Here is a 26832-nt window from a genome sequence, read left to right on the forward strand (position 1 = left end):
ATATCTGTGACATTGCCAAAGCTCAGAAAATGAGGAAAATGAGCAAATTCCCCTCTGAAGCTTAAAGTATTTGTTATCATGTTGTGCCGAAAACCTGTCTCTGCCACGACTTCCGTAGTGTTTCTACATTTCACCCAGATACAACTCTTCACTATTTCTTAAGTCTTTAATTTCCACAGCTTGGCTTACAAGACCCTGTATGTCTTCTTCCCTCCTTTCATTTTTTTCATTTAAGAAATGTTATGTATTGAGTGCTTGGTTTGGCAGACACTTTGCTAGGTGCAGATAACACAAAACAGCAAAACACAGCCCTGAATTCTGGAGCTGACAGTTGTACTGTGTGTGGGTAAGTGGAGGCTCAAGCTGGATGCCCGGAACCCGTGAAGGCAGAGTAGAAGGACCAGTTGCTTCTGGGCCTTAGATGCCTGGTTTAAAGTTGATACAATCCTGCGTGTTGTGGAGAGGGCTCAGAGACCCATGAAAAGGGGAGCAGCATATTAAAAGCAGGAACAGACTTTTTTTTAAGGGTTTACTGTCGTTTCTCCAGGTGTGACGTCCAGACCCAGACCCACCCTTCAACACCTGGGGCCTAAGAGATGAATGCAGATCCTTGGGAGCTACGTAGATCTGCTGAATCACAATGTCCAAGGGCGGGGCCAGAAATCTGCAGTTTAATCAGGAATATCCCTAGGCCATTGTTATGTACACTTAAAACTGGAGAACCGTTGGCCTCTCCTACCTTTTGTCACTTCATTTTCACCTAAAGTAGGTACTATTACTATCTCTGTTTTACAGAGGAGGAGACTGAGGCATAGAAAGGTTGATTAACTTGCTAAGGTCACACAGAAAGAGGGCTGGAAAATCTAGACCAATCTAGGCGCACCTCTTAGTCTTATTAAACATCACAGTATGGTTATCTCCTCTTGCTAAACGACTTGTTGCTACTAATACTTCCACAAGCACTGAACTTGGAGTTTGAAAACTTAATCTGAAGACCCGCTAAATTTAGTCAGCTAAATTTGAGCGATTCACTCACATTCTGAATTTCAAGTCCCAGTCCCAAACACTCCCACTTGCAAGATGACCTGAGGGGCGGGGCGGGACAGCAGGCAGGGAAGGGAGGCGATCGATGACTTCGGCGCGCCGCCGCGGCCTGTTGGATTGGCTCGAGCCTCTCTCGCCAGGCCTGACCTACTCCCGCGCGCTCCGGGGCCCGCCCCCGCCGCCATCTTGGTCTAGGAGGGAGCGGGCCGCACGCGTGAGTAAACAGCCCCAGCCGGACAAGTGGAGCTCGGGCCGTGTCCGGGTGCTGCGGCGCGGCGGCGGAGAGGACGCACTCCTGATCGCCGTACGTGGGGGTCCAGATCCGGGTCACGGTGCTAGGCCGCGCGAACCGTCAGTCTGGTGCAGCCTCCGCCCCCTCGCGGCGAGATGCCTAGCTCCCCGGGCTTCTCCCGCCCCCCGGCGGTCTCCTCCCCCTGTTGAAAGCTGCCCGGGAAAGTGGTGGCGGGAGCGGGCCTGGCCGAGCGCGGCGTGGGCCTGGGTGCGTGTTGCGCGGCGCCGGTGGAGGTTAGGCTGTTGGGGGTGTGCGCAGGGGGCCTGGGGTGCGGACGCGGCGCGGCGGCGAGGCTGGGGCGGGCGCGCGGGCCCGGGGCCCGGACTCCCCTGGGGCCCCGCGGGGCTGTTTGCAGCGGTCACTGGATTTTCTCCTCTTCCGGTGCGTGCCGCAGGGTGGCCGACATGACGGCCCCGGGTCCGAGCCCCCTCGCGCCGCTGTTGGAGACTTTGGAAGACCCTTCTGCCTCTCATGGAGAGCAGACCGACGCGTACCTGACTCTGACCAGGTGAGGCCCGCGGGGGTGGCGGGGGGCGCGGCGCTCCGCTGGGCCTTGTGGAGAAGCTAGTCCGGGTGGGGCCCGAACGACGGGCTTGTGTATTGCACAATTCTGGCAGCTGTGAGGGCGTTGGGGTCGCTGGCCGGGAGCGGGGGGGTGGCGTGCTAAGTGACGTTCCCGGGTGCTGCTGCAGCGCCTGGGGTGTGTGTTTGGAATGACGACGCCCGCACGTGTTTCTTGCAAGGGAAGGATTTTTTAAAGTTTGGTTGCAAGTGGAGGAGAGGTTTTCACGAAAGCCGCCTATGTATTGCGATAAGTGGCAGCTCAGAATTGGTTTTTTAATAGAGAGCAGTAACGCGAGTTGTATTGTAATTGCACCTGTTTCACACTGTTTTTTCCTCTGCAAACCGTATTTTTCGGAGTTATCTATAATTATTTGGAAATTGCTAGGAAAGGGTAACCACTGATACAAAACGATAAAGATTTAGTAAGTGTGTAACTAATAATAGGTTTCCCTGTTCCCTCGTCACATAGTGAAACTATCGAAACGTGTACACCGTGGATGCGAAAGTTACTTTTTGCATCTATTTCAGATCTATATTGCATTATATGTTTTATATATTTTTAAGCATTGTAAGTTCTAGGTCAATTTTAATTTGCCAGAGTTCTAACAAACTTTAAAGAGATTATTTCAGGGAGTGATTATAGTTTTTTTGTGTCTTCTATTTGCATAAACTTGTGGTGTTTCTCCTTTTAAGTCGCATGACTGGAGAAGATGGAAAAGAAGTCATTGTAGAAATCGAGAAAAAACTTCCTCAGCTATACAAAGTCTTAAAGGTATGTATCTCTGTTGTTTATTAAATAGTTTTTTACTTTGTGAAAAAAGTTTTACCAGCTAACTCATAAAAGCTTGGAATCTAAAATAACAGCAGGGTTATTATAGTACTGCTTGAGGATTTACAATATATCAAGTACTCTCTTAATTATCTTGCTCGGTTCTCGCCCTTTATCCTGCGTGTCCCTGTGAGGTTACTCTTTAATCTTCCACTTTGCAAAAGAAATTGGTTTAACTTGCCTAAAGTTGCCTATGGCCACTTGAATCCAAAACCTGTGCTCTTAATTTAAAAGGAGTAATCAGAGATTATTTAATCTGTTCTCTCTCCTTTTGTAGTAATGTACTTCTAAGTAAATGATTCTATAATCTTGTCTTTGGTCTACTCTGTGGGTAATACTCATTTTTTTGTGTTTACTCACCCTCAGTTTTTGCCACTCTTGCCTGGTTAAAAAACTCATTATTATGGTTATCCTTTTTTGCTTGTTTATAGGGAGGTGGTGTAGTTTAACATCAAACTGAAGACCTATGTTCTTGTCATCACTTGAGAACACTGGCTTTGTGACTTCCCTTAACACCTTTTAATTTCCTTGTTTTTAGAATGAAGAGGTTGAACTAAATCTCCACAGTCCCTTGGAGTTCTTATTTTTATGACTGTTTTGTGCTTTTAAACAAAAGTATTCTGTCAAGATGTTTGTTGTACACTTTAGTATGATTTATGGCTAAGTATTGAGGCATCGAGGTACTGCCTACCCTTAGGTGTTCCTGTTAGAGTCATCAATGTTTGTTCATGTAAGCAGGAACTGTATTGTGTAGTAGTTAAGACTTAGTATATTAAACGATATTAATGATATTTTGTATCCCATTTTTCTTTATGATCATGTTCCACATTCCAGCAGTATATATGATGTGATGAAGATACACCTCTTCATGTATTTGTATTTGAGAGCATATAGGATCAGGAACTCAACTGCATGCGTTTTAAGTCAAGTCACACTGTTTGTAAGGAGGGATTGTAACTAAAATGTCTGATGAGTAATTAGAAGCACATAGGAAGTTAATGATTGGACAATCAACAGAAACTTTCTGTGTGAATAATTAAGCACTCAAAGGACACTGGAATTCCTTCAGAACAGGAACCACACTAGGTGAAATATTTCGAGTTATTCTTTAGAATTCTGCTGGTATTGTGTCTAGGAACCCACAACATTCTTGAAGATAAGACACACCACTGTTAAGGAACACTTTCATGTAATAGCTATATTTAATAGAAGTTGATCACAGACCCATGCTAGCTATATTGCAGGAGGTATGGTAGCTCTCAAAGTCTTAAGTGTTTGACTTGTCTATTTTTGGTTGTCTGAACTGATTGCTGTAATATCGCTTATACCCCAAGGTTTGGGTTTTTGTGTTTTGTTTTATTAATTATAGAAGGAGTGTCCCAGGGAAGTGTCTATTTATATATTTGACTGCTATTTACTAGTCTTGTGTTCAAAAGTAACAAATAGCCAAGGATTCCTTGGAATCTGATTCAGAAAAATGGGGGGATTTGAAGTTATATCACTTTGGAATACGAAGTGATACCAAGAAAGACACAGGATTGCAAGTAAATGTAGGGGTGGGGGATATAGCAAGACTACCTTTGACGTATTTGAGATTTTATAGCTTTTACATACATAATATGGGTTGGGCTTTGAATTTCAGATGAGCATGGATTCAAATTCTCCTATCTGTGAAGTAGAGTTTTTTTTAAAAAAAATTTGAGGAGCCAGCCCAGTGGCCAAGTGGTTAAGTTCGCATGCTCTGCTTTGACAGCCGAGGGTTCACAGGTTTAGATCCCAGGTGCAGACCTACACACTGCTGATCAAGCGGTGCTGTGGGAACATCCCGCATACAAAATAGAGGAAGATTGGCAACAGATGTTAGCTCAGGGCCAATCTTCTTCACCAAAAAGCAAAAAAGTTTGAGATAATGTTTAAAGTTCCTGGCAATTTAGATACTCAGTAAATGTTACATTCCAACCCCTTCCCCGCTTTGTCTTAGAGGTGTCACTCTACTCTACAGCTAGGATGTTGGCTTTGCCTTTGAGTCTCTTGCTCACCCTCTGTGGAAGAGCTTCGCTCCTTCTTTTTTTTTTCTTTTGAGGAAAATTAGCCCTGAGCTAACATCTGCCAATCCTCCTCTTTTTGCTGAGGAAGACTGGCCCTGAGCTAACATCTGTGCCCATCTTCCTCTACTTTGTATGTGGGACGCCTACCATGGCATGGCTTGCTAAACAGTGCCATGTCTGCACCTGGGATCTGAACCGGTGAACCCCGGGCTGCTGAAGTGGAACATGCGCACTTAACCGCTGCCCCACTGGGCTGGCCCCGACCCCTCTATTTTTAATTTCTTGAGAACTCTGCATGCTGTTTTTCCAAGGGGCTGCACCACTTTGTATTCCCACTACAAATGTATGAGGGTTCCCTTTTCTCCACATCCTCTCCAAGATTTGCTGTTTTTTGTTTTGTTGATTATTGGTGATTTTGTCTTGGTGATTCTAACTGGTGTAAGGTAATAACTCATTGCAGTTTTGATTTGCAGTTGCCTGATGTTGAACATCTTTTCATGTTACTGTTGGCCATCTGTATGTCTTTGGAAAAATGTGTGTTCATATCCTCTGCCCCTTTTTTGATCAGTTTGGTTGTTTTTTGGTTGTTGAGTTGCGTGAGTTCTTTATATATTTTGGAGCTTAACCCTTCGTCAGATATATGATTTGCAAATATTTTCTCCCAGTTGGTGGGTTGTCTTTTCATTTTCTTCCTGGTTTCCTTTGCCTTGCAGAAGCTCTTTCGTCTGATGAAGGCCCGCTTGTTTATTTTTTCTTTTGTTTCCCTTGTTCATGTAGATGTGGTGTTTGAAAAGATCCTTCTAAGACCGATGTCAAAGAGTGTACTGCCTATATTTTCTTAACTGGGTTTTATGGTTTCAGGTCTTCTTCAAGTCTTTCCATTTTGAGTTAATTTTTGTGTATGGCAAAAGATAATGGTCTACATTCATTCTTTGGCATGTGGCTGTCCAGTTTTCCCAAGATTATTTTTTGAAGAGACTTTCCTTTCTCCATTGTATGTTCTTGGCTCGTTTGTCAAAGATTAGCGGTCCTTAGATGTGTGGTTTTGTTTGTGGGCTTTCAGTTTTGTTACATTGATCTCTGTGTCTGTTTTTGTACCAGTACCGTGCTGTTTTGATTACTGTGGCTTTGTAAAATATTTTGAAGTCAGGGATTGTGATGCCTCTAGCTTTGTTCTTTTGTCTCAGGAGTGCTTTGGCTATTTGTGGTCTCTCATTGCCCCATTTGAATTTGAGGAATCTTTGTTCTCTTTCCATGAAGGATGTCATTGGGATTCTGATGGGCACTTCGTTAAATCTGTAGATTGCCTTGGGTAGTATGGACATTTGAACTATGTTTGTTCTTCAAATCCATGTGCATGAAATATCTTTCCGTTTCTTTGTGTGTTTTTCAGTTTCTTTCAATAATGTCTTACAGTTTTCAGTCTATAGGTCTTTCACCTCTTTGGGTTAAATTTATCCCTGGATATTTTATTCTTTTTGTTGCAATTGTAAATAGAATTGTCTTCTTGAGTTGTTTGTTAGTTTGTTATTAGAGTATAGAAATGCCACTGATTTATGTAGGTTGGTTTTGTACCCTGCAACATTACTGTAGTTGTTGATTATTTCTGATAGCTTTTTGATGGATTCTTTAGGGTTTTCTCTATAAAATCATGTTGTCATCAAACAGTGAGCGTTTCACTTCTTTATTTCCTATTTGAATTCCTTTTATTTCTTTTTCTTGTGTAATTGCTGTGGCCAAAATCTCCAGTACAATATTGAGTAAGAGGGTGAGAGTGAGCACCCTTGTCTTGTTCCTGTTCTCAGAGAGATGGCATTCAGATTTTCCCCATTGAGTATGATGTTGACTGTAGGTTTCTCATGTATGGCCTTTATTATGTTGAGGTACTTCTATACCAATTTCCTTGAGAGTTTTTATCATAAATGAGTGTTGGATCCTGTCAAATGCTTTCTCTGCATCTATTAAGATGATCATGTGTTAATTCCTTATTTTGTTAATGTGGTGTATCACACTGATTGATTTATGGATGTTGAACCATCCCTGCATCCCTGGTATAAATCCCACTTGATCGTGATGTATGATCTTTTTAATGTATTGCTGTGTTTGGTTTGCCAATATTTTCTTGAGTATTTTTACATGTATGTCCATCAGCGATATTAGCCTGTAATTTCCCTTCTTTGTGTTGTCTTTCTCTGGCTTTGGGATCAGGGTGATGTTGGCCTTATAAAATGTTTTAGGAAGTGTTTTGTCTTCTTCAGATTTTTGGAATAGTTTGAGAAGGGTAGGTATTAAATCTTTGATTGTTTGATAGAATTCTCCAGAGAAGCCATCTGGTCCTGGACTTTTATTTTGGGGAAGGTTTTTGATACTGTTTCAATCTCTTTACTTGTGATTGGTCTATCCAGATTATCTGTTTCTTCTTGAGTCTGTTTTGGGGGGTTGTTTGAATCTAAGGATTTATCCATTTTTTTTCTAGGTATCCAATGTGTTGGCATATAATTTTTCATAGTATTTTCTTATAATCCTTTGTGTTTCTGTGGTATCCATTGTAACTTCTCTATTTTTCTTTCTTATTTTATTTATTTGAGCCTTCTCTCTTTTTCTTAGTGAGTCTGGCTAAGGGTTTGTCAATTTTCTTTATCTTCTCAAAGAACCAGCTCTTTGTTTCATTGATCCTTTCTACTGCTTTTTGGTTTCAGTTCAATTTATTTCTGCTCTTATTTTTATTTACTTCCCTCCTGCTGACATTGGGCTTTGTTTGTTTTTCTAATACATGTAGTTGAAGATTGCTTATTTGAGATTTTTCTTTTTAAGGTGGGCCTGTATTGCTATGAATTGCCCTATTAGGACTGCTTTTGCTGCATCTCCTTTGAGTCTGTATGTTGTATTTTCCTTTTCTTTTGTCTCCAGATATTTTTTGATTTCTCCTTTAATTTCTTCAAAGATCCATTGGTTGTTCAGTAGCATGTTGTTTAGTCTCCACATATTTGTCGCTTTCCCAGCTTTTTTCATATAGTTGATTTCTAGTTTCAGAGCACTGTGGTCAGAAAAGATGCCTGATATGAGTCCAGTCTTAAATTTGTTCAGGCTTGCCTTGTTTCCCACCATATGATCTATCTTTGAGAATGTTCTGTGTGTGCAACTGAGAAGAATGTGTATTCTGCTGTTTTTGGATGGAGTATTCTCTGTATGTATATGTTAAATCCATTTGGTCTAGTTTTTCTCTTAAATCCACCATTTCCTATTGACTTTCTGTCTGGATGATCTATTCATTGATGTAAATCGGGTGTTAAGGTCCCCAACTATTATTGTGTTGTTGTTAATATCTCCTTTTAAGTTTGTTAATAGTTGCTTTATGTACTTTGGTACTCCTATGTTGGGTTCATAAATATTTATGTGTTATGTCTTTTTGGTGGAATGTCTCTTTTATCATTACATGCTGCTCCTCTTTGTCTCTCATTGCCTATTTTATCTTGAAGTCTGCTTTGATATAAGTATGGCAAGACGTGCTTCCTTTTGTTTGCCATTAGCTTGGACTGTCATCTTCCATGCCTTCACTCTGAGCCTGTGTTTGTCTTTAGAGCTGAGATGTGTTTCCTGGAGGCAGCATAGTGTTGGGTCTTGTTTTTTAATCCATCCTATTCCTCTGTGTCTTTTGAGTGGAGAATTCAATCCATTTACATTTAGAGTGATTATTGATATATGAGGGCTTAATGCTGCCATTTTATCAGTTGTTTTCTGGTTTTTCTGTATTTCCATTGTTTTTCGTCCTGTGTATTTCAGGCTGCCAATTCAGTTTGGTAGTTCTCCATGATGGTTTTCTCACTTTACTCTTTATTTATCGTTTGTGTCTTTGTTTTGATTATTTGTTTAGTGGTTACCATGAGGTTTGTATAAAAGATCTCATAGGTGAGCTAGTCCATTTTTGATAGCCTCTTATGCCAATTCAGTTCCGTTCTTCCCCTTCTAAGTTGTTCTCGCAACTTATTCCATCTTGTGTTGTGAGTTTGTGGTTAAAATGATGAGATTGTATTTTGTTTTTGATGTTTTCCTTCCCTTTATCATTAATGTTATAATTTGTGTTTGCTAACCTGTTATGATAGAGAGCTGCAATTTGCTGATTTTGTCTGCCTCTTTATCTCCTTACTCAAGGCTTCGTAACCCCTTTCTTTTTTTCTTCAGGTATGATGGCTTTCTTGGTCATTTCCTGTAGGGGGGTCTTGGGAGTCTTGTGACTATGAACTCCCTCAGCTTTTGTTCATCTGGGAAAGTTTATTTCTCCATCATATCTGAAGAATATTTTTGCTGGATAGAGGAATATTGGCTGAAATCTTTTGTCTTTCAGAATTTTGAATATATTATTACGTTCTCTCCTAGCCTGTAAGATTTCTGCTGAGAAATCCACTGAAAGCCTGATAGGGGTTCGTTCCTTTGTAAGTTATTTTCTTCTGCCTTGCTGCCTTTAATATTTTTTCTTTTTTGCTGAGTTTTGCCAGTTTTACTATTATATACCTTGAAGAAGGTCTTTTTACATTGATATAATTATGAGTTATATTAGCTTTTTTTACTTGTATTTCCATCTCCTTCTCCAGGTTTGGGAAGTTCTCAGCTATTATTTCTTCCAAGAAGTTTCTCCTCCAGTCTTTCTCCCTTCTCCCTCTGGAATGCCTGTAATCTTTATGTTGCATTTCCTAATTGAGTCTGATATTTCTCAGAGAATTTCTTTTTTTTTTAGTCTTGCTTCTCTCTTCTCCATAGGAATCATTTCTATATTTCTGTCCTGCAAACTGCTAATTTTCTCTTCCGTAATATCAGCTCTGTTATTCAGGGACTCCATATTTTTATCTCCACCATCCTGATTTTCATCTCTAACATTTCTGATTGGTTTTCCTTTATAGTTTCAATCGCTTTTGTGAAGGATTCTCTCTGTTCATTAATTTTGTTCATCATTTCATTGAACTATCTTTATTTTCTTGTAACTCATTGGTTTTTTTTAATGATAACTTTTGAATACTCTGTCATTTAGATTGTAAATTTCTGTGCCTTCAGGGTTGATTTCTGGGTGCTTGTCATTTTCCTTCTGGTCTGGAGTATTAATATGTTTCTTCAGACTGTTTGATGGTGTGGATTTTTGCCTTTGCATAGGGATATATCTGGTTGCAGTTTCCACCTGCCACCATTCAGGGATGTCTGAAGCTGTGTATTCTGCGCCTGCCATGATCCCTGGCATCTGTGCCTGTTCTTAGAATCTGTGCTGACAGGACCTGTCTGCAATTGCTTGCTAGCTTGCTCACAGCTGTTGCTTTTCTAACATATACTTGGGTGCTCTGGCTGACCACCTGAACTGGAGTGCTGGGCAGGAGGAGGGGCACTTTGTTTCGTGTGCGCGATCCAGGGGGCATTTTTACTCTGCCCTCACTATCTGCTCTTCTGGGCTGCTGGCTTGGTAAAGACATCCATGCAGTAGCTTAGCCACCTTTGTGGAGTTTATTCCTCTGGGCAGTGAGGGAATTTGGAGAGCAAAGGTGTGCCCTCGGAGAGATGCCCCTCCTGCCTCTTTTCTCAGAGCTGCGTGGTCCCATGCCCTGGGTTGCTGCTGTTGGGGTACGAGAGGAGATTGCCTTACCTCCTTCCACTTCCTCTCTGGAGGTTCAGCCCCTCCACCTTCAGACGTATGGCTGCTTGGGTCTCTCAGATGTCTTTTCTGTTGTGTGAATGTTGTCTGTTGGTATATGAATGTCCTTTTCATTGTATCTTGTGGGGAGAGTGTAAGAGAAGAGCTCACTCCACCATGATGCTGACATCACTTCAGTCTGTAATTGATTTTAAACAATTTTTGCTCTCTGAAAATAGTTTTACAGTTGTTCTTGTTTGTGACAAATGTGATTTTGTTTTTGTAGACTCACATTTCCAGTCAAAACTCAGAGCTCAGTAGTGCTGCTCTACAGGCCTTGGGGTTTTGCTTATATAATCCCAAAATTACCTCAGGATTATCAGGTAGGTAAATTTATTATGACTTAATGTTTTTACCGTTTATAAGTATAAATAATTTGATATTGAAAGTACTGTTTATTCATTTCATAACTTGTAGTTTAGGGTTTGCTTTTGAGAAAGAGAAATTGTTTAGATTATCATTGGAAGATTTGGTTTTCTTGACATAGTTCTAACTTTGATAACATAAAATTTGCTTTCACGGAAAATAAGCGTATTTAAAAATAATTGCTATAAAAACCACCTTTTCCTTTATAATACACAGCTGCTTTGGAAGTTAACAATTTAGATGGTCATTTATTTTATACAAGTGTATACACTGAGGAACATGACAGATTGGAAAGTTCTTTTATGTAATGGTAAATGGAATAATTTGGAACTAAAAGTGGTGATGAAAGCACAGGACCTGATTCTAAGTTTTCAAGTGATCTTAGTTGTTGCTCTGTAGTTAGTGGTTTGCCATGGTAAAGGAAGCCTAAGAGGTAATCTTTACAGAAGGGAAATCAGGAATAGGGAATAAGGATGTCAGAAAGTTGTTACCATCTTTTTTTCTGTGCAAAAAGTTTCTTCTCTTTCTTTTTATGTCTAAAAATTTTAGCAGTCTAAAGTAGGAGTTGGGCTGGCCCATGGCGCAGTGGTTAAGTTTACACGCTCCACTTCGGTGGCCCGGGGTTTGCTGGTTCCAATCCTGGACGTGGACCTATGCACCACTTATCAAGCCATGTTTTGGCAGGCGTCCCACATATAAAGTAGAGGAAGATGGGCACAGATGTTAGCTCAGGGCCAGTCTTCCTCAGGGAAAAAAGAGGAGGATTGGCAACAGATGTTAGCACAGGGCTAATCTTCCTCAAAAAAGAAAAATTAAATAAAGGTAGCAGTTGTTCATTCTGGAACAGATATGTAGGATTCATAACATCATGCCAAAAATGGTCTTGTGTGTGTTCAAACCTGCTAATGAGACCTATAGAATATTTCAGTTGCACAAAATGTCTGATTTGGAGTCTGCTCTGTTTTCTCTGAATATACCTTCCCATCTGACCTGAATTTTGTATTTTGAGAAGTTTCATGTCAACATTGGTTCTCTTGTCCTTTCTGGTTGTGAATTTAATTTGTTGACAGGGAAGAGTACGGTATTTTTGTTTTTTTAATCTGAGATTTTAAAGGATGTAAACTTCCACACAATTAAATCTGCTTATTTTTCAGAGAAAAATATTCAAGAACTGCTTTCAAAATTGAATGATATTGTTAAGAGTTCAGACAAAAATGTACGTACCAGGGCACTTTGGGTGATATCCAAGCAGACGTTTCCTACTGAAGTTGTTGGCAAAGTAGTAAGTATGATTTTTGTATGTGTCTTCTTAACTCTATGCCAGTTAAAAAATTCAGGCTTATTTTATTTGTGTTTATTTGCTTATATCTTTTAGGTATCCAGTATAATTGATTCGTTAGAAATAGTATTTAATAGAGGAGATGTGCATTCTGCTGTTGTTGATTATGAAGCATTAAATGTCATCATAAGGTATGAGTCTGGGTGCTCTGCAAATTAGAATAGTTTCAGTAAAGTTAGAATTTACTTCTGAGAGTGGACTTTTGTGACATGAATTTGAGTTAGATGTTGAAAGAAGGAAATGTCTTTTAAACTAAAAGTCTCAAGAAAAAAGGTAGCAGGAAGAAGGAAGTAGTTGTGCATAAGTTACTAGATTTCTTTGTTTATTTTTGCTGAGACAGTCTTAAAAATAAAGTCTTAGTTATGCTGCTGCTGCTAATATGGTTCTGGTTTTAAAAATTATTTCTGTTAAAGCTTTTGCAAGAGTTTAAGGAATAATATAGATTCCTAAGTGGGCTGTAGGAGATGTATAGGGTGAGGGCATTAACATTGTCTAGCAGCAGATAGGAGAACAGGAAAATCCCCATGTTTTTCCTACCCATCCCTGCTCTTCATAACACACGTACTAACAGCACAAACTCTTTGTTGATATGCTTTGTCTTACCTTGTTTTTCTTTCTTTTAAAGTTTTCTTTAGTTGTTGAGCTATTTGTTTAACTACTTAGTGTTCTGATGCCCTAAGTGATGCTCACATTATATCATAGTTTTCTGGCTGTCCTCTCCTGTGAGAACATTGAATTTAATTGTATAAAAATAATTAGTACTAAAATTTTTTTAACCTGAAGACAAAATGGTGTGTTCTCCTTATTTAAGAAATTTATAAAAATAATACAGAAAACTCCAAATTAGCAAGTAAAAATTAGACTGGTTTTTTTGTCTGTATATACATACATGTATGTATTCTAAAAGAAATGGGCTATAGTATGCATATTTCTGTGTTCTATTTATTTTCCTGTTAGTTTAACCCTAAAAGGTAAGGTCAAGCTAATTTATTCAATGATTTCTCTGTTATAGGCTAATTGAACAAGCCCCAGTTCAAATGGGAGAAGAGTCAATTAGGTGGGCAAAACTGGTTATACCTTTAGTGGTTCATTCAGCCCAAAAGGTACATTTGCGGGGAGCAACTGCTCTAGAGATGGGAATGCCTTTGTTACTTCAGAAACAACAAGAAATAGCATCTATCACAGAGCAGCTTATGACTACCGTAAGTATTACTTTAGGTAAGGATTTTTTGGATGCTGCCTTGTTGCACTATGGTATATGAAGTTCCTCTTTGAATTAAAACATAAAGAATTGCTTAAGTTAGTATAGACACACTGCTCCTACATTACATAAGGAAGGGAGCTGTCTGTCTGGATTGCAGTGTTTCTATGATCCCAGCATTTTGCCCCATTCCCCATAAATGGATGGTGATTGAAAAGGGATTGAATTTTTGGAAAATGGAGACCATTAACTGATTCAGTGCTATTTGGGTTGTTAGAGTGTAATCCCAGTAGATATTAATTTAATGCATGTAAGTCCATCTAGTGTGTACAATTTCCTAAATCTGTTAGAGTAGACCCCTCTTATTCATGGTTTCACCTTCCGCAGTTTCAGTTATCTGTGGTGAACTTCAGTGCAAAAATATTAAATGGAAAATTTCGGAAATAAACAGTTCATAAGTTTTAAATTGCATGTTGTTCTGAGAGTGTGATGAAATCTCATGCTCTCCCGTCTGGGACATAAATCATCCCTTTGTCCAGGGGATCCACACTGTTTACGCTACCTGTATGTTAGTCACTTAGTAGTCATTTTGGTTTTATCAACTGTTGTGGTATTGTGATGCTTGTGTTCAAGTAACCGTTATGTTACTTACTAATGGTCCCAAAGCACGAGAGTAGTGATGCTGGCATTTTGGATATGCCAGAGAAGCTCTGAAAATGTTTCCTTTAACTTGAAAAGGGGAAACTTCTTGACTTAATTATTGAAAGAAAAAAATTGCATGCTGAGGTTGCTAAGATCTGTGGTAACTTTTATTACAGTATGTTGTCATAATTGTCCTATTTTATTATTAGTTATTGTTAATTTCTTACTGTGCCTAATTTATAAGTTAAACTTTATTATAGGTATGCATGTATAGGGAAAAAACAGCATATATAGAGTTTGGTACTATGTGTCATTTCAGGCATCCACTGGAGTTCTTGGAATTTAGCGTCTGCATGTAAGGGTGGACTATACTTGCCCCAGGTTTTAGGTTTTTCAACCTTTGTTCTTGTGACAGATATTTATTGAGCACCTGTTATATGCTGGGCATTGTTTTAGGCACTATGAAGATAGCTGTGAACAAAAGGAACTTGTTGTGAAGCTTCTTTTCTATTGGGAGAGATAAAATATATAGTATGGTAAGAGAAGAGCATTTTGGAGAACAGCATTATGAACAGCAGGGACTGAATGAGAGTGCCATTGGACAGGAAGGCTGAGGTGGTCAGGGAAGGAAAAAGAATAGGATATTTGAACAGTGATTTGAAGATGATACAGGTATTCACTGTTTTGATAAAGTGGAGTAAGCAGTTCAACAGAGCAAATGGCCATGCTTTGATGGTGGTTTTCAGCAACTAGGCGGAGGCCGTATGATAGCAGAGTGAATGAGGGTGAGAGGAGTAGGAGATGATGGCAGGGAAACAGCTAAATCACGTAGGACCTTGGGGGCCGTTGTAAGGCATTTGGTTTTCACTCTGGGTTATACTGAAAGCCATGTTTGAAGGTTTCAAGTGTAGGAGTGATGATATGTACTGGCTTGGGTTTTAGAGGGCTCACTTTGCCTTTGTTGAGAATAGACTCTAGAAGGGAGCTCAGTAGAAGCAGGGAAACCAGTTAGGACATACTGTAGTAATCCAGGCAGTGAAGGAGCCTTCCAGATTCTAAAACCTGGGGTTTTGTTTATTTTTTCAAATTCAAGAGGCGGCATGGTAATGTTGGGGTCTAAAAAAGTAACTCCAACGTCTGTGAGTTTTTTTTATTCTCATCAGTTTATTAAGTTTTTAAGCGCATATTATAAAATTCTTTATCAGTTTAAACTAAAATTTTCTCAGATGTCTATTATTCCTGAAGCTCTTGATATATTTTTAAAGTTTTTAGAGTAAGAAGTTCAAACATCATCATTTGAACTCACATTAATGATATACATGCTGAAGTTTTTAGGGGAAAGTGTATATGGTAGGGAAAAAAAAGCTGTATTGATGGATGGAAGGATGGCCGGGTATGTGATAAGACAAACATAATGAAATTTTAATGGTGTTTACATTGGACATTTACTGTAAAACTCCTTCAGCTTTCTATATGCATGAAAGTCTTCCTAAAAAAAATTGGGAAAAGTTATTTGGCTGACAAACTCGCATTTTTTTTCCCCTTTCCAAGAGCCTTTGTGGTAAATATTTTTGCTTTTGTTTGCAGAAATTACTTTCAGAACTCCAAAAGCTATTTATGAGTAAAAATGAGACTTACGTGTTAAAATTATGGCCTTTGTTTGTCAAACTTCTTGGGAAGGTAAGTCCACAGTTAATGAATAGTTAGTTTCTACCTACCAGGCCTTTTCATTTCTTTAACTTTCCATAGTACAGTCGATCCTCGTTCGTCTTACGTGCCACATATGCAGATTTGCCTGCTCACTAAAATGTATTTGTAAACCCGACATCGTTAGTTGTGCTGCTTTTGCAATTGCAGACTTGAAGAGTGGCAAAAAATTTGAGTTTCCCAGTGTGTGCATGTTCCCAGCTGAGGTTGAGCAAAGTTATGCTCTGCCTTTTTGTTTCACTTCTCAATGTCTGTTAAACAAATGTCCTTCTCATGATTCATTTAGTGCCACATTTTTTACATTTTGTGCTTTTACTTGGTGATTTCATTTTTAAATGTCCCCCAGCTGTAGTGCTGAAGTGCCATCTATGGTTCCAAAGCACTGAAAGTCTGTGACGTGCCTTAGGGAAAAAATGTGTATTTTAGAAAAGCTTTGTTCAGGTGTAAGCTACACTTCTCTTGCCTGTGAGTTCAATGTTAGTGAATCAATGATAGAAATTAAATCAGGTGTCATTAAACAGAAATAAACATAAAAGAAGGTTATGTATTGATTGGTTGACTAGAATGTGACCAGAGACTCCGAGGAACCTAACCTTGCATTTTTCCCTAGGAGTGATAGCTCAGTATTCACTAAGACAATGTTCAAGGCAACTCTTTAGAATATAACTATGGTGAATAATGAGAATTGATTGTATATTCTGTCTTTAAGCCAGATTTTTTTTTGAGGGGGGGGAATGTGTTTTTTGTTATTGTGGTAAACAAATGTAAAGAAGCATCCCAATGTACAGTTCAGTGATATTAAATACATTCACAAGTTGTGTAAACAACACCACTGTCTATACCCAAAACTTTTTCATCCTCCCCACCAGGAACTCTATACATACTAAACAATGACTCCCTCTACCCGTGTACCTCCAGCTGCTGGTAACCTCTGTTTTACTTTCTGTCTCTATGAATTTGCTAATTCTAGGTACCCTATATAGGTGGAATCATACACTGTTTCCCTTCTGCGAATGGTTTATGTCACTAAGCATAATTTTTTCAAGGTCTACCCATGTTTAGCATGTATTCAGATTTCATTGTGTGTATATACCTCACTTTGTTTATCCATTTTTTTACGGACATTTTGCCTATTCTCCCCTCCTGGCTGTTGTGAATAATGCTGCCACAAACATTGATGTGCAAATACTCTGTTAGATTCTCTGCTTTTAGTTCTTTTGGATATACACATAAGAGGGGAATTGCTGCGTCATCCAGTAGTAGTTCTATGTTCAACTTTTTGAGAAACCTCCAAACTTTTCCATAGTGGCTGCACCGTTTTACATTCCTGCTAGTAATGTACTAGAGTTCCAGTTTGTCCACATCCCTACCAAAACATATTTCCCTTTATTTGATAATAGCCATTCCAGGAAATGTGTTGGGTTTTTTTCTTTCTTTCTTTTTTTTTGTAAAATTGGGCCATTTTAATGTTTTGTACAATATAATAAATAGTTCTCTTGATGATTGTGGACATGTAAGACTGTTGGGTAGTATTCAGAAACATCACAATAATGGTAGTTTTTCGTAACTGGTGTGAAGTCTTCAATAATCATAAGGAGTTACTTGTATGAGACTGTTGTCAAGCCAATAAGACTACATTTATGCATCCATCATTTTCATGATTGTTAGTAACCTAGGCATATTGCCCCCGAATAACCTTGTCTCCTTTCACAAGGCCTCACTTGCTCACATTCACCTCAATGACCATATCTTTGGTAGTAATACCCAAAAGTTGTATATAGTGGAGACAAAAGATTTTTCTTTACACCGTGTGTTTACAGGCAAAAGGTGACTTTGATTTCAGAATATATTACATGGGCTGCCTTGAAACATAAGCCCATTGGCCTAATGAATCTTTCATATTTAGGTGGTTTTCACAAAAAGCCATTTCCAACAGAGCAGGCTTTAGTAACCAACCTCTTTGATGCTTTGTTCTTTCTCTTTTCCTGTTCAAATAACTTTTAAGATTTGTTGCTCCCTGAGCGTGAACCTTGGGTAGAAGGTCTTTCCGTATTTTTGCATTTTCTTTTGTTTTTGTTTAACCATATTTGAAAGTATTTTAGCTCCAGACTGTCCCTCTGTGTCCAGCAGATAGATAGGTACTGTTCCTGTGGAGTCTTTTCATCATTCTTTTGTTTGGTATTTCTCTTTTCATGCATCTTGGTAGTATTTTTCATTTAGTATTTTTCTTTTCTTTTTTTTCCCCTAAGATTGGCACCTGAGCTAACAACTGTTGCCAGTCTTTTTTTTTTCTGCTTTACCTTCCCAACCCCCCCGTACATAGTTGTATATCTTAGTTGCAGGTCCTTCTAGTTGTGGGATGTGGGACGCCGCCTCAACGTGGCCTGATGAGCGGTGCCATGTCCGCGCCCAGGTTGCGAACCCTGGGGCGCCGCAGCAGAGCGCACGAACTTAACCACTTGGCCACGGAGCCAGCCCCTCATTTAGTATTTTTCATTTGTGTTTTCTCAGCATGGCTCTGTTTATCATAGAGCTTAACCTTCAGACCAGTCATGTCTGTCTGTCTTTGAACATTCATGAGCCTCTTGATGCTCCTTCTTTCTCTTTTTCTCATAATAATCCAAGTAATATCCATAGCATATATGATGTAAAATTATATTCATTTTCTGGCATGACGATGGCTGCACAGCTGCAAAGAAGCCCTAAATTTTTGGATCTCTGAGACCAGGAGCAGACTCCATGCAACCAACAACAGGAAAGCCTTTGCCCATTTTTGAATTGGGTTGTTTGTTGTTGTTGAGTTGTAGGAGTTCTTTATCTGTTCTGGATGTAATTCCTTATCAGATACATGATTTGCAAATTTTTTTCCCATTCTGTAGGTTGTCTTTTTGCTTCCTTGATAGTATCCTTTGATGCACAAAACTTTTTAATTTTGACAAAGTCCAGGTAAATTAGGTAAATAGATAACTATTTTCTCTTTTATTGCCTGTGCTTTTGGTGTCATATACATTAAGTTGTTGCCAAATCCAATATCATGAATCTTTTTTCCCTGTGTTTTCTTCTAGGATTTTTTGTAGTTTTAGTTCATAAGTTTTGATCTTTGATCCGTTTTGAGTTTATTTTTGTATATGCTATAAGGCAAGGATCCATCTTCATTTTTTTGTACGTGGATATGTAATTTTGCCAGCATTATTTGTTGAATACTGTTCTTTGCTTATTGAATGGTGTTGGTACCCTTGTCCAAAATCGATTGACAGTATATATGAGGGTTTATTTTTGGGATCTCTGTTGGTCTGTATGGTTGTCCTTATGCCATTACCATATATTTTAATTACTGAAGTTTTGTCGTAAGTTTGGAAGTCAAGGAAGTATGAGTCTTCCAACTTTATACTTTTTCAAAATTGTTTTGGCTGTTTGGGGCTCATTGCAATTCCATAATGAATTTGAGGATCAGCTTTTCTTTTTCTGTGAAAAGGTCGTTGGAATTTGAGAGAGATTGTGTTGAATCTGTAGATTCCTTTGGGTAGTATTGACATTTTAATACTATTAAATCTTCCTATCCATGAAGGATGGCTTTCCATTTAAGTCTTTTAAAATTTCTTTTAGCAATACTTTATATAGGTTTTAGTGTACAAGTCTTTTACCACCTTGATTAGATTTATTCCTAAGTATTTAATTTTAGGTGCTATTGTAAATGGAATTGCTTTTCTAATTTACTTTTCAGATTATTCCTTGCTGGTATGTAGAAACACACCTGATTTTCATGCATTGATCTTGTACTCTGCACCTGCTGAATTTATTTCATTGGCTCTATTAGCTTTCTGGCAGATTCTTTGTGATTTTCTAAGCTGGGTGTTTTTGGTTATTGTTTACATTCTGTTCTGATTATATGTGGTTTATAGCCACTTAGGACTGGTTAATGTTTTATCTTTTTATAGATTTTTTTCTTGAGATACATTGTGTACTTGTCATTTATTCATTTTTCCCTTATTTTTCCTGCTTATGTCAGTGTATTTGAAAAGACTGTTTTTTGTTAGTTTCAGGGTTCAACATTTCTCATTTTTTTCTTTAATATTGATTCTCTGTTTCCATAGGGATATCTGTTCTTTGTTTTTTGGTATTGGTAAAATTTGGGATTTATCTTACTTTCCTCATTTTCTCCAATGTTTTGATGTTTCTCTAATGTGTTATGCATTACCTGCTTCATAGAGCTTTATATTTTTTGATCTTGAATTTTGAACGTGCATACAGAATTCAGTACTTTTTAAAATTTAAATTCCTAAGACTTTACATAGCTAACACTGAGTGAATTAGGTAAATGAATGATAATGATACCTATATATTGTTTCAGGCAGGTAAATAACTTGTTAATGATTTTTCCTTTTTAGACCTTGCATCGAAGTGGGAGTTTCATTAATTCTCTATTACAGCTGGAAGAACTAGGATTTCGTAGTGGAGCACCCATGATTAAAAAAATAGCTTTTATTGCCTGGAAGAGTTTAATAGATAATTTTGCTTTAAACCCAGGTAAGTAATATTTTAAAATTTCAATTTTCTATGACTTTTACTTAAGCAAGATGAAAAAACCCAAAGCTTATCTGATTTTTTGACTTTATATTGAAACTTAACCTTTTATTTTCTTATTTTAAGAGAATAAATTTGTAGCTAAAAATAGAATTCACAGGCTGAACGTTATTGAAAATCACAGATATAAAATTTATTTTAAGCTATTTGAAAAACTGAGCAAAGTGACAGCTACTATTTGTGGCTTTCTTAGTATGTTCCAGCGCTTAGTTGAGCACTTTATGTACCTCTCATTTAATCATCACAGTGGACCTAAGATGCTAAGTATTATTGGTTTAGAGAGATCAAATAATTTAGCAGTCACATAGCCAGTAGATGATAGGAAACAATTGTGATTGCTGTGGAATAAAAGCATCATTGAGAGATGAACTTTTTCCTTTCAGGACCTTTAAAACAGTATCTAATAGTGGGTTTAACGTTAATAGATAGAACTGATACCTTTTGATTTACTTTAATCTTATCATCTTCTTGTCCAGTGGAGGTGTTTGAGATATATATAAGAAAGAGTACACTGCCCCAAAGTGAGTCAGTATAGGTACCTACTAAACTGGGTAGTTAATCTTAGGTGTAATGAATACTGTATATTTGCAAGATCTGGTAAATAATGCTGATTGCATCTTATATTTTCTGTTGCCAAATACCATTAATAATCTCTTTTCTTCCCCCTTTTAGTGTGTTTTGTAAAGTGATTATTTGCATTAAGTATAATTACTTTTATTGAAAATATTGGTAGAAGTGCATTGCCAGGCACAGATTTTAATTGGAAATATCACCTTTTTTTGTTGTTTATGAAATGGCAAAGTGAGGTAATGTTCAGGACTAGATATGTTGGAATTATGTATGGTTGAATGTTAAGGCATAAAGTAGGAGTGGCTTAAAGAAAATAAATAAAATGCTATCTCATTTGAAATAAGTCCAGAGCTAGAGAGTCTGGTATGACTGGTATTATGGATCCAGGAAGTCATTAAGGAATCAGACAGCCGGTCTTTGTTCTCTCATCTTCAGTATGCCTTACCTGTAGACTACAGAAAGGAGGGAAGGCAGAGAGCAGAAATGAACTTCTTCCCAGCTGAGCCAGCTATCTATAAAGTGCATTTCAGAAATTCCATGTACACTTCCCCTTAAATCTCCTTGGGTACAGTGGCTAAATGGGAGAATAGATAAGTCAAAAATTGGGCATCCATCGCTGTACTGAGTGAAAGCAGTTCTTGTAACCAAAAGAGGAGGATTATTGCATGGCAATTGGCAATCTCTGCTATAGGGATATTATTGTGAAGCTCCTCTCACAAGTAGAGTGGAGTTCAAAAAGGATTAGAAGGTTTGTTCCCACAGTGGTAGTCTGACTTTATTTTCTTCTTATGGAAATGTTAATTGAACGCCTAACGGCAGAATAGTTGTAAGGAACATTGATGAATGCCGTCCTGCCAAATGCATGGCTTGACAGATGTTTCAGAATCCTTTTTAAGTCTTTTTAATAAGTTACTTGAGCACAGACTGTCTTATTTTATGTATCTTCAGTCACACTCACATAGTACACACTTCTGGTATAAATATTTTGTTTAAAGAATTGGATTTAATTTTTATGCTGAATTGTGACATTCTGGTTATTGATGTAGAGTAAGACCTGTAGACTTGAATCTAAAAGAATCTGTTTAGATTTCCAAAATTTAATTAGTAGCACCAGTACTTATAATGTTTGATAAAATAAATTACTAGTAAATTTTTAAAGTGACAACTTTTTTGACAATGTAAAAATCTGCCTCTATTTTTTATCTGTAATGAGGATAATGCAACTACTGTCAGCTTGGACAGAGTTTCTTAATGTTTTGTTGGCATCTGAGGCTGGACAGTTGGTTGTGGAGGACTGCCTGTGTACTGTAGGAAGTTCAACAGCGTCCCTGAATGCAACCCACTAGATTCCAATAGCATTCTCTCATACCCTTGCCTTTCAGTTGTGACAACCAAAAATATTGTAGACATTGCCAAATGTCCCTGGAGTTGATCAAAGTGAAAATTTTGGCTGGAACAGGAACAGCTAGCTGGTGATTGAAAACAATTTTTTAAAATCTGTTTTCTTGCTATTGTAAAAGGAGACTATTGCATACTCATTTTTAAAATTAATCGTTAGCTCTTAAATGATTTTACCTGGGTGCTTATTTTATTTTCTTTTAAGAAATACTATGTAGTGCAAAAAGACTGAAGTTGCTAATGCAGCCTTTGAGTTCCATCCATGTGAGAACAGAAAGTCTAGCGCTAACAAAACTAGAAGTCTGGTGGTATTTATTGATGAGACTTGGACCTCATCTTCCTGCTAATTTTGAACAGGTAACATTAAAAGCGTTGACTCTAATACTGTATGTGTCTTTTTATTAGTGTAGTCTTAAATTCTTACCAATCTAAGCTTTTGGTGTTGTTTTTTTGCTATGTCTTAGCAGACCACAGTGTATAAAAGATCTTTTTATTTTCCCTGACAGAGAACTTGAGTTCATTTCCCTCAAGGGGTGTTCTCCAGTTGTGTGACACGGAGCTGCTAAAGCTTGTTCAATCAGTGTACTCTCAAATATCTGTTCTTATAATTGAATGTAGAGTCACCATTACTGATACAGGAATCAGGTGCAACACTGGGTAGATATAAAGTTGGATTAATTCTTATTTTTTGTATGTTCTTTTCTAGCCTGCATAGTGATAACCAGTCATTTTATTCCCATCATAGCTTTTCAGTTATTGTTACAAATGAGTTTACAAATTCCTTTAAATTTCTATATCCTTCCTGGCATTTCACTGTAAGACTCAATCTTACTCATACCTCTTTGTCTTCACAATTAATCCATCCTTGGTTTCTGAATTTTTTTACAGTTAAGTAAAAAAAGATAGCTCTGGTAACTTTTATCTTTTTTTTTTTTTAAGGTATGCTTTTTGTTGTTGTTAAGGAAGATTGGCCCTGAGCTAACATCTGTTGCCAGTCTTCCTCTTTTTTTCTTTTCTTCCCCAAAGCCCCAGTACATAGTTGTAGGTCTTTCTAGTTCTTCTGTGTGGGATGCCACATCAGCATGGCTTGACAAGCGGTGCTAGGTCCACGCCCAGGATCAGAACTGGCGAACCCTAGGCTTAGTGAAGTGGAGTGTGTGAACTTAACCACTATGCCACCAGGCCGGCTCCGCATTTATCTTTTTCATTTCTTTATTGCTTATCTTGGATTTTGGAGTATAGTCATGCATCACTTAACACTAGGAATCAGTTCTGGGAAATGCATCGTTAGGCAGTTTCATTGTTGTGCAAACATTGTACAGTGTACTTATAACACAAACATAGATGATATAGTCTACTATACACCTAATCTGTATGGTACTAATCTTATGGAACCACTGTCATATATGTGGTCTGTCGTTGACCAAAACATCATTATATGGCACCTGACTGTATATTTTACTTTTGGATCTGTAGTCCTTGTCTTCTAGTCTGTATAAATAACTGCATTGCAGTGAGTGTTCTTGTAAAGGAGGACTTATAATAAATATACTTGAATATTTTAGCAAGTTCTTTTTAAAGTTTTAGTTAATATTTTAAGGCTTTTAAACTTGATAGAACATGACTAAGTGAAAGTGGTCATTGATAGTAATATGTAATTTGGATCATAATTTTTCTAGATTCTACCATTATAAGGTCCTAGTAGGCTAATCTTACCCAGTTGTCCCACACATTCATTAGTGTAATTTATTCATTGGATAGATTTGACTGATACTGGATTAATCTTAGAAATGAGCTTGAAGTTGTCTTAGTTCCTATTTTCTTAGGGTGTGTTTTTAAAAAGTTTAAAACAGGCCAGCCTGGCGGCGTAGTGGTTAAGTTCACATGCTGCAACTTAAGTGGCCTGGGGTTCACAGATTTGGATCCTGGGTGCAGACCTAGCACTGCTCTGTCAAGCCACGCTGTGGCAGCATCCTGCATAAAATAGAGGAAGATTGGCATAGATGTTAGTGGCAGTCTTCCTCAAGCAAAAAGAGGAAGATTTGCAATAGATGTTAGCTGAGGGCCACTCTTCCTCAAAAAAAAAATTTTTTTTAAAGTTAAAACAAGTCTGTCTACCAATAGCATTCGAACTCAGGTAGATGTTATTTGCAAAATTGTTTGTGTATAATTTTCTGTCTGGGATTTAGAACTGAAATTTATAGATAGTATACATTTAGGGCAAATACAGTTGTAATAAAAATTTCATTTTTCCAAATTTCAGTTTTTAGCCTGTGCATCGAAATAGCCAATAAAATTCAACATATCAAAAGAATTTAGACTGCTTCTTAAAGAAATTTAACTGTATTATGCAAGACTTGAAGAAAATATGACATTTGTGCAGTTTACAGATCGTTGCCCTTTTTTTCTTTTTAACCTCAATAGGTTTGTGTTCCTCTGATTCAAAGCACAATAAGTATTGATTCTAATGCTTCAGCTCAAGGCAGTTCATCTCGTGTAGCACCTTCTCCAGGTTTAAACCCTATGACTCCTGTACACAAAGGTAAGAGGTGGACATACTTGGTTTTTCTTTTTTTTTTTTCTTTTTCTAAAAAGGCTTTGAGTGAAGGTTTTGCTCAGTGTTATTCGCATAAAATAAAGCACTTCATAATTTTGGCCCTCTTATCACAAAATCCATTATATATTCTTGATGATTTTTTTCCTGTGTCTCTTAGGTTTACTGCTATAATTACATTGTTGGAAAAGATCAACTTTTTTCCACTGCGTTGTGTGAGATACATTACAGACTGTTGTGTTTGTTTCAGAACCAGAATCCTAGGGCTTTTATTAAAAAGAACAGACCTTAACAGATCTAAGAAATGTGGCTTAGTATGTATACCATTGAAAGAAAGTTATTTGCTATTTATTATTTTATGTTAGCTATTCTGAGTCAAATTTTCTATTTAAGGCTCCGGAATGTCTGCATATTAATATTTCCAGGTATGGAATGATACCTGAGAATTGTCTTTGTTTACATGATGTGTGACACTAATCTTGGTCTTAACCAAGTAAGATTAGGAACTCTTGTGGACCTTAAACAGAAACTCTCAAGTTTTATTTGAGAAACAAACTATTTACTTTTAAAGGTATATTTTGTAGAAATGAATGAAATATATTCATTGGGATAGCTAATTTAAGCTTAAATAACTTTTCTTTTTTTAAGGTGCCTCGGCATATGGAGCCCCTGTAACTCCCCGGATGAACTTGAATTCCAGTTTTGGTGGAATGGCCACAATCCCCTCTATTCAACTTTTGGGACTTGAAATGTTGCTTCATTTTTTGTTGGGTCCAGAAGTCTTGAATTTTGCTAAGCAAAACAAACTTGTATTGAGCTTAGGTATTTAATTGTTTTTCAGATAATTTCAATTATTAAAACAGTTCAGAACACAGTGCCTTGGGATGAGGAGAGGTGTTATTTTCCCCCAGCCAAAATATTTTTTAATTATGTATAAAATAAGTATAAATCTTTTTAATAGAAAACACATCGGACTGCCCAAAATTTTATATTGAGAAATATATTTCGTAAAGCTTGAGTTTTGCATAAGTCTCTTTTCTTCTCTTTTAGAACCACTCGAACATCCGTTAATCAGCGGCTCTTCTTTTTTTTCCAAGCATGCAAATACACTTATCACTGCTGTTCATGATAGCTTTGTTGCAGTTGGAAAAGATGCTTCTGGTAAGTATTTGAGAGATTTTTTATTTGTTTAAACCTGTGATTAAAAAGAAATAAGAAGCAAATATTTATATCATGCCACCTATTGGTCAGATTGTGCTTCAAGCACTTTACATGTAATTCATTTAATCCTCACAGTAACCTTTTGTGTTTAGTCCATTTTGCAGGTGAGGAAGTTTCATTGTACAGAGGCATAAATAACTTGTGCAAAGTCAGATAGTAAGTGATTCAAACCTGTGCTCTGTGGCTCCAGCATCTACACCTAAACTCCTGTGTTCTAAAACCTATCAATTAATGAAGAGAAGAAATTTCAAAAATTAAATAGTTTGCTATTTAAGTATTGCTCAGATTTTTTTTTAGTACAGAGATGAAAGGGAGAGTGTTTTATGGTCATCTTCTTCATTCTAAAGTTCTTTTTATTTTGTTTGACAGATGCAGTTGTCAATGCTATTTGGAAGGAACTAATTAGCTTGGTGAAGTCAGTTATTGAATCAGGTAAGCACTATAACACTGATCAAATGATCTTTATAGCACTCAGCAAATTGGCTTTCATATATAAAATTTATTTTACAATCATTTTTGAAGTATCACAGCTTTCAGACTTTACTTTTAAACAAAACACTGTTGAGTTACATTAAATTTTTGTAACTGTATGTATTTTCACCCTTAAAAATACTGTATTTTCACCCCTAAAATACTTACATGTTTAGAACTACCTACACCCCTCCTTTTGCTTTTTGTTAGGTAACAAAAAAGAGAGACCAGGTTCTGAAGTTTTGACTCTCTTTTTAAAATCTTTGGAAAGCATAGTGAAGTCAGAAGTATTTCCTGTATCGAAAACACTGGTAAGTATAACACCTAT

At 37.5% G+C, this 26832-nt stretch overlaps 1 protein-coding gene across 6 annotated transcripts in view; it reads left to right on the top strand.

Moving 5' to 3' along the window:
• The first annotated feature begins 1229 nt into the window (after positions 1 to 1229).
• The window catches only part of RIF1 (replication timing regulatory factor 1), a 58535-nt gene continuing 32932 nt past the window's right edge, over positions 1230 to 26832 (top strand). For 4 of the 6 annotated variants that reach the window (XM_046657896.1, XM_046657900.1, XM_046657901.1 and 1 more), the window contains exons 1-15: positions 1230 to 1348; positions 1731 to 1844; positions 2594 to 2672; positions 10678 to 10774; positions 11972 to 12099; positions 12193 to 12287; positions 13169 to 13358; positions 15587 to 15679; positions 20095 to 20233; positions 22464 to 22615; positions 24683 to 24800; positions 25461 to 25634; positions 25863 to 25973; positions 26403 to 26465; positions 26715 to 26815. In XM_046657896.1, coding sequence (XP_046513852.1) covers positions 1741 to 1844; positions 2594 to 2672; positions 10678 to 10774; positions 11972 to 12099; positions 12193 to 12287; positions 13169 to 13358; positions 15587 to 15679; positions 20095 to 20233; positions 22464 to 22615; positions 24683 to 24800; positions 25461 to 25634; positions 25863 to 25973; positions 26403 to 26465; positions 26715 to 26815 — 1644 coding nt within the window. In that variant the 5' untranslated portion in view covers positions 1230 to 1348; positions 1731 to 1740. Of the gene's footprint in view, positions 1349 to 1413; positions 1570 to 1730; positions 1845 to 2593; positions 2673 to 10677; positions 10775 to 11971; positions 12100 to 12192; positions 12288 to 13168; positions 13359 to 15586; positions 15680 to 20094; positions 20234 to 22463; positions 22616 to 24682; positions 24801 to 25460; positions 25635 to 25862; positions 25974 to 26402; positions 26466 to 26714; positions 26816 to 26832 lie in introns of those variants that run through there. The other 2 variants (XM_046657898.1, XM_046657897.1) reach the window with 2 other exon arrangements.

The sequence above is a fragment of the Equus quagga genome, chromosome 4, assembly GCF_021613505.1.
Source record: "Equus quagga isolate Etosha38 chromosome 4, UCLA_HA_Equagga_1.0, whole genome shotgun sequence".
Taxonomy (NCBI): Eukaryota; Metazoa; Chordata; class Mammalia; order Perissodactyla; family Equidae; genus Equus; species Equus quagga.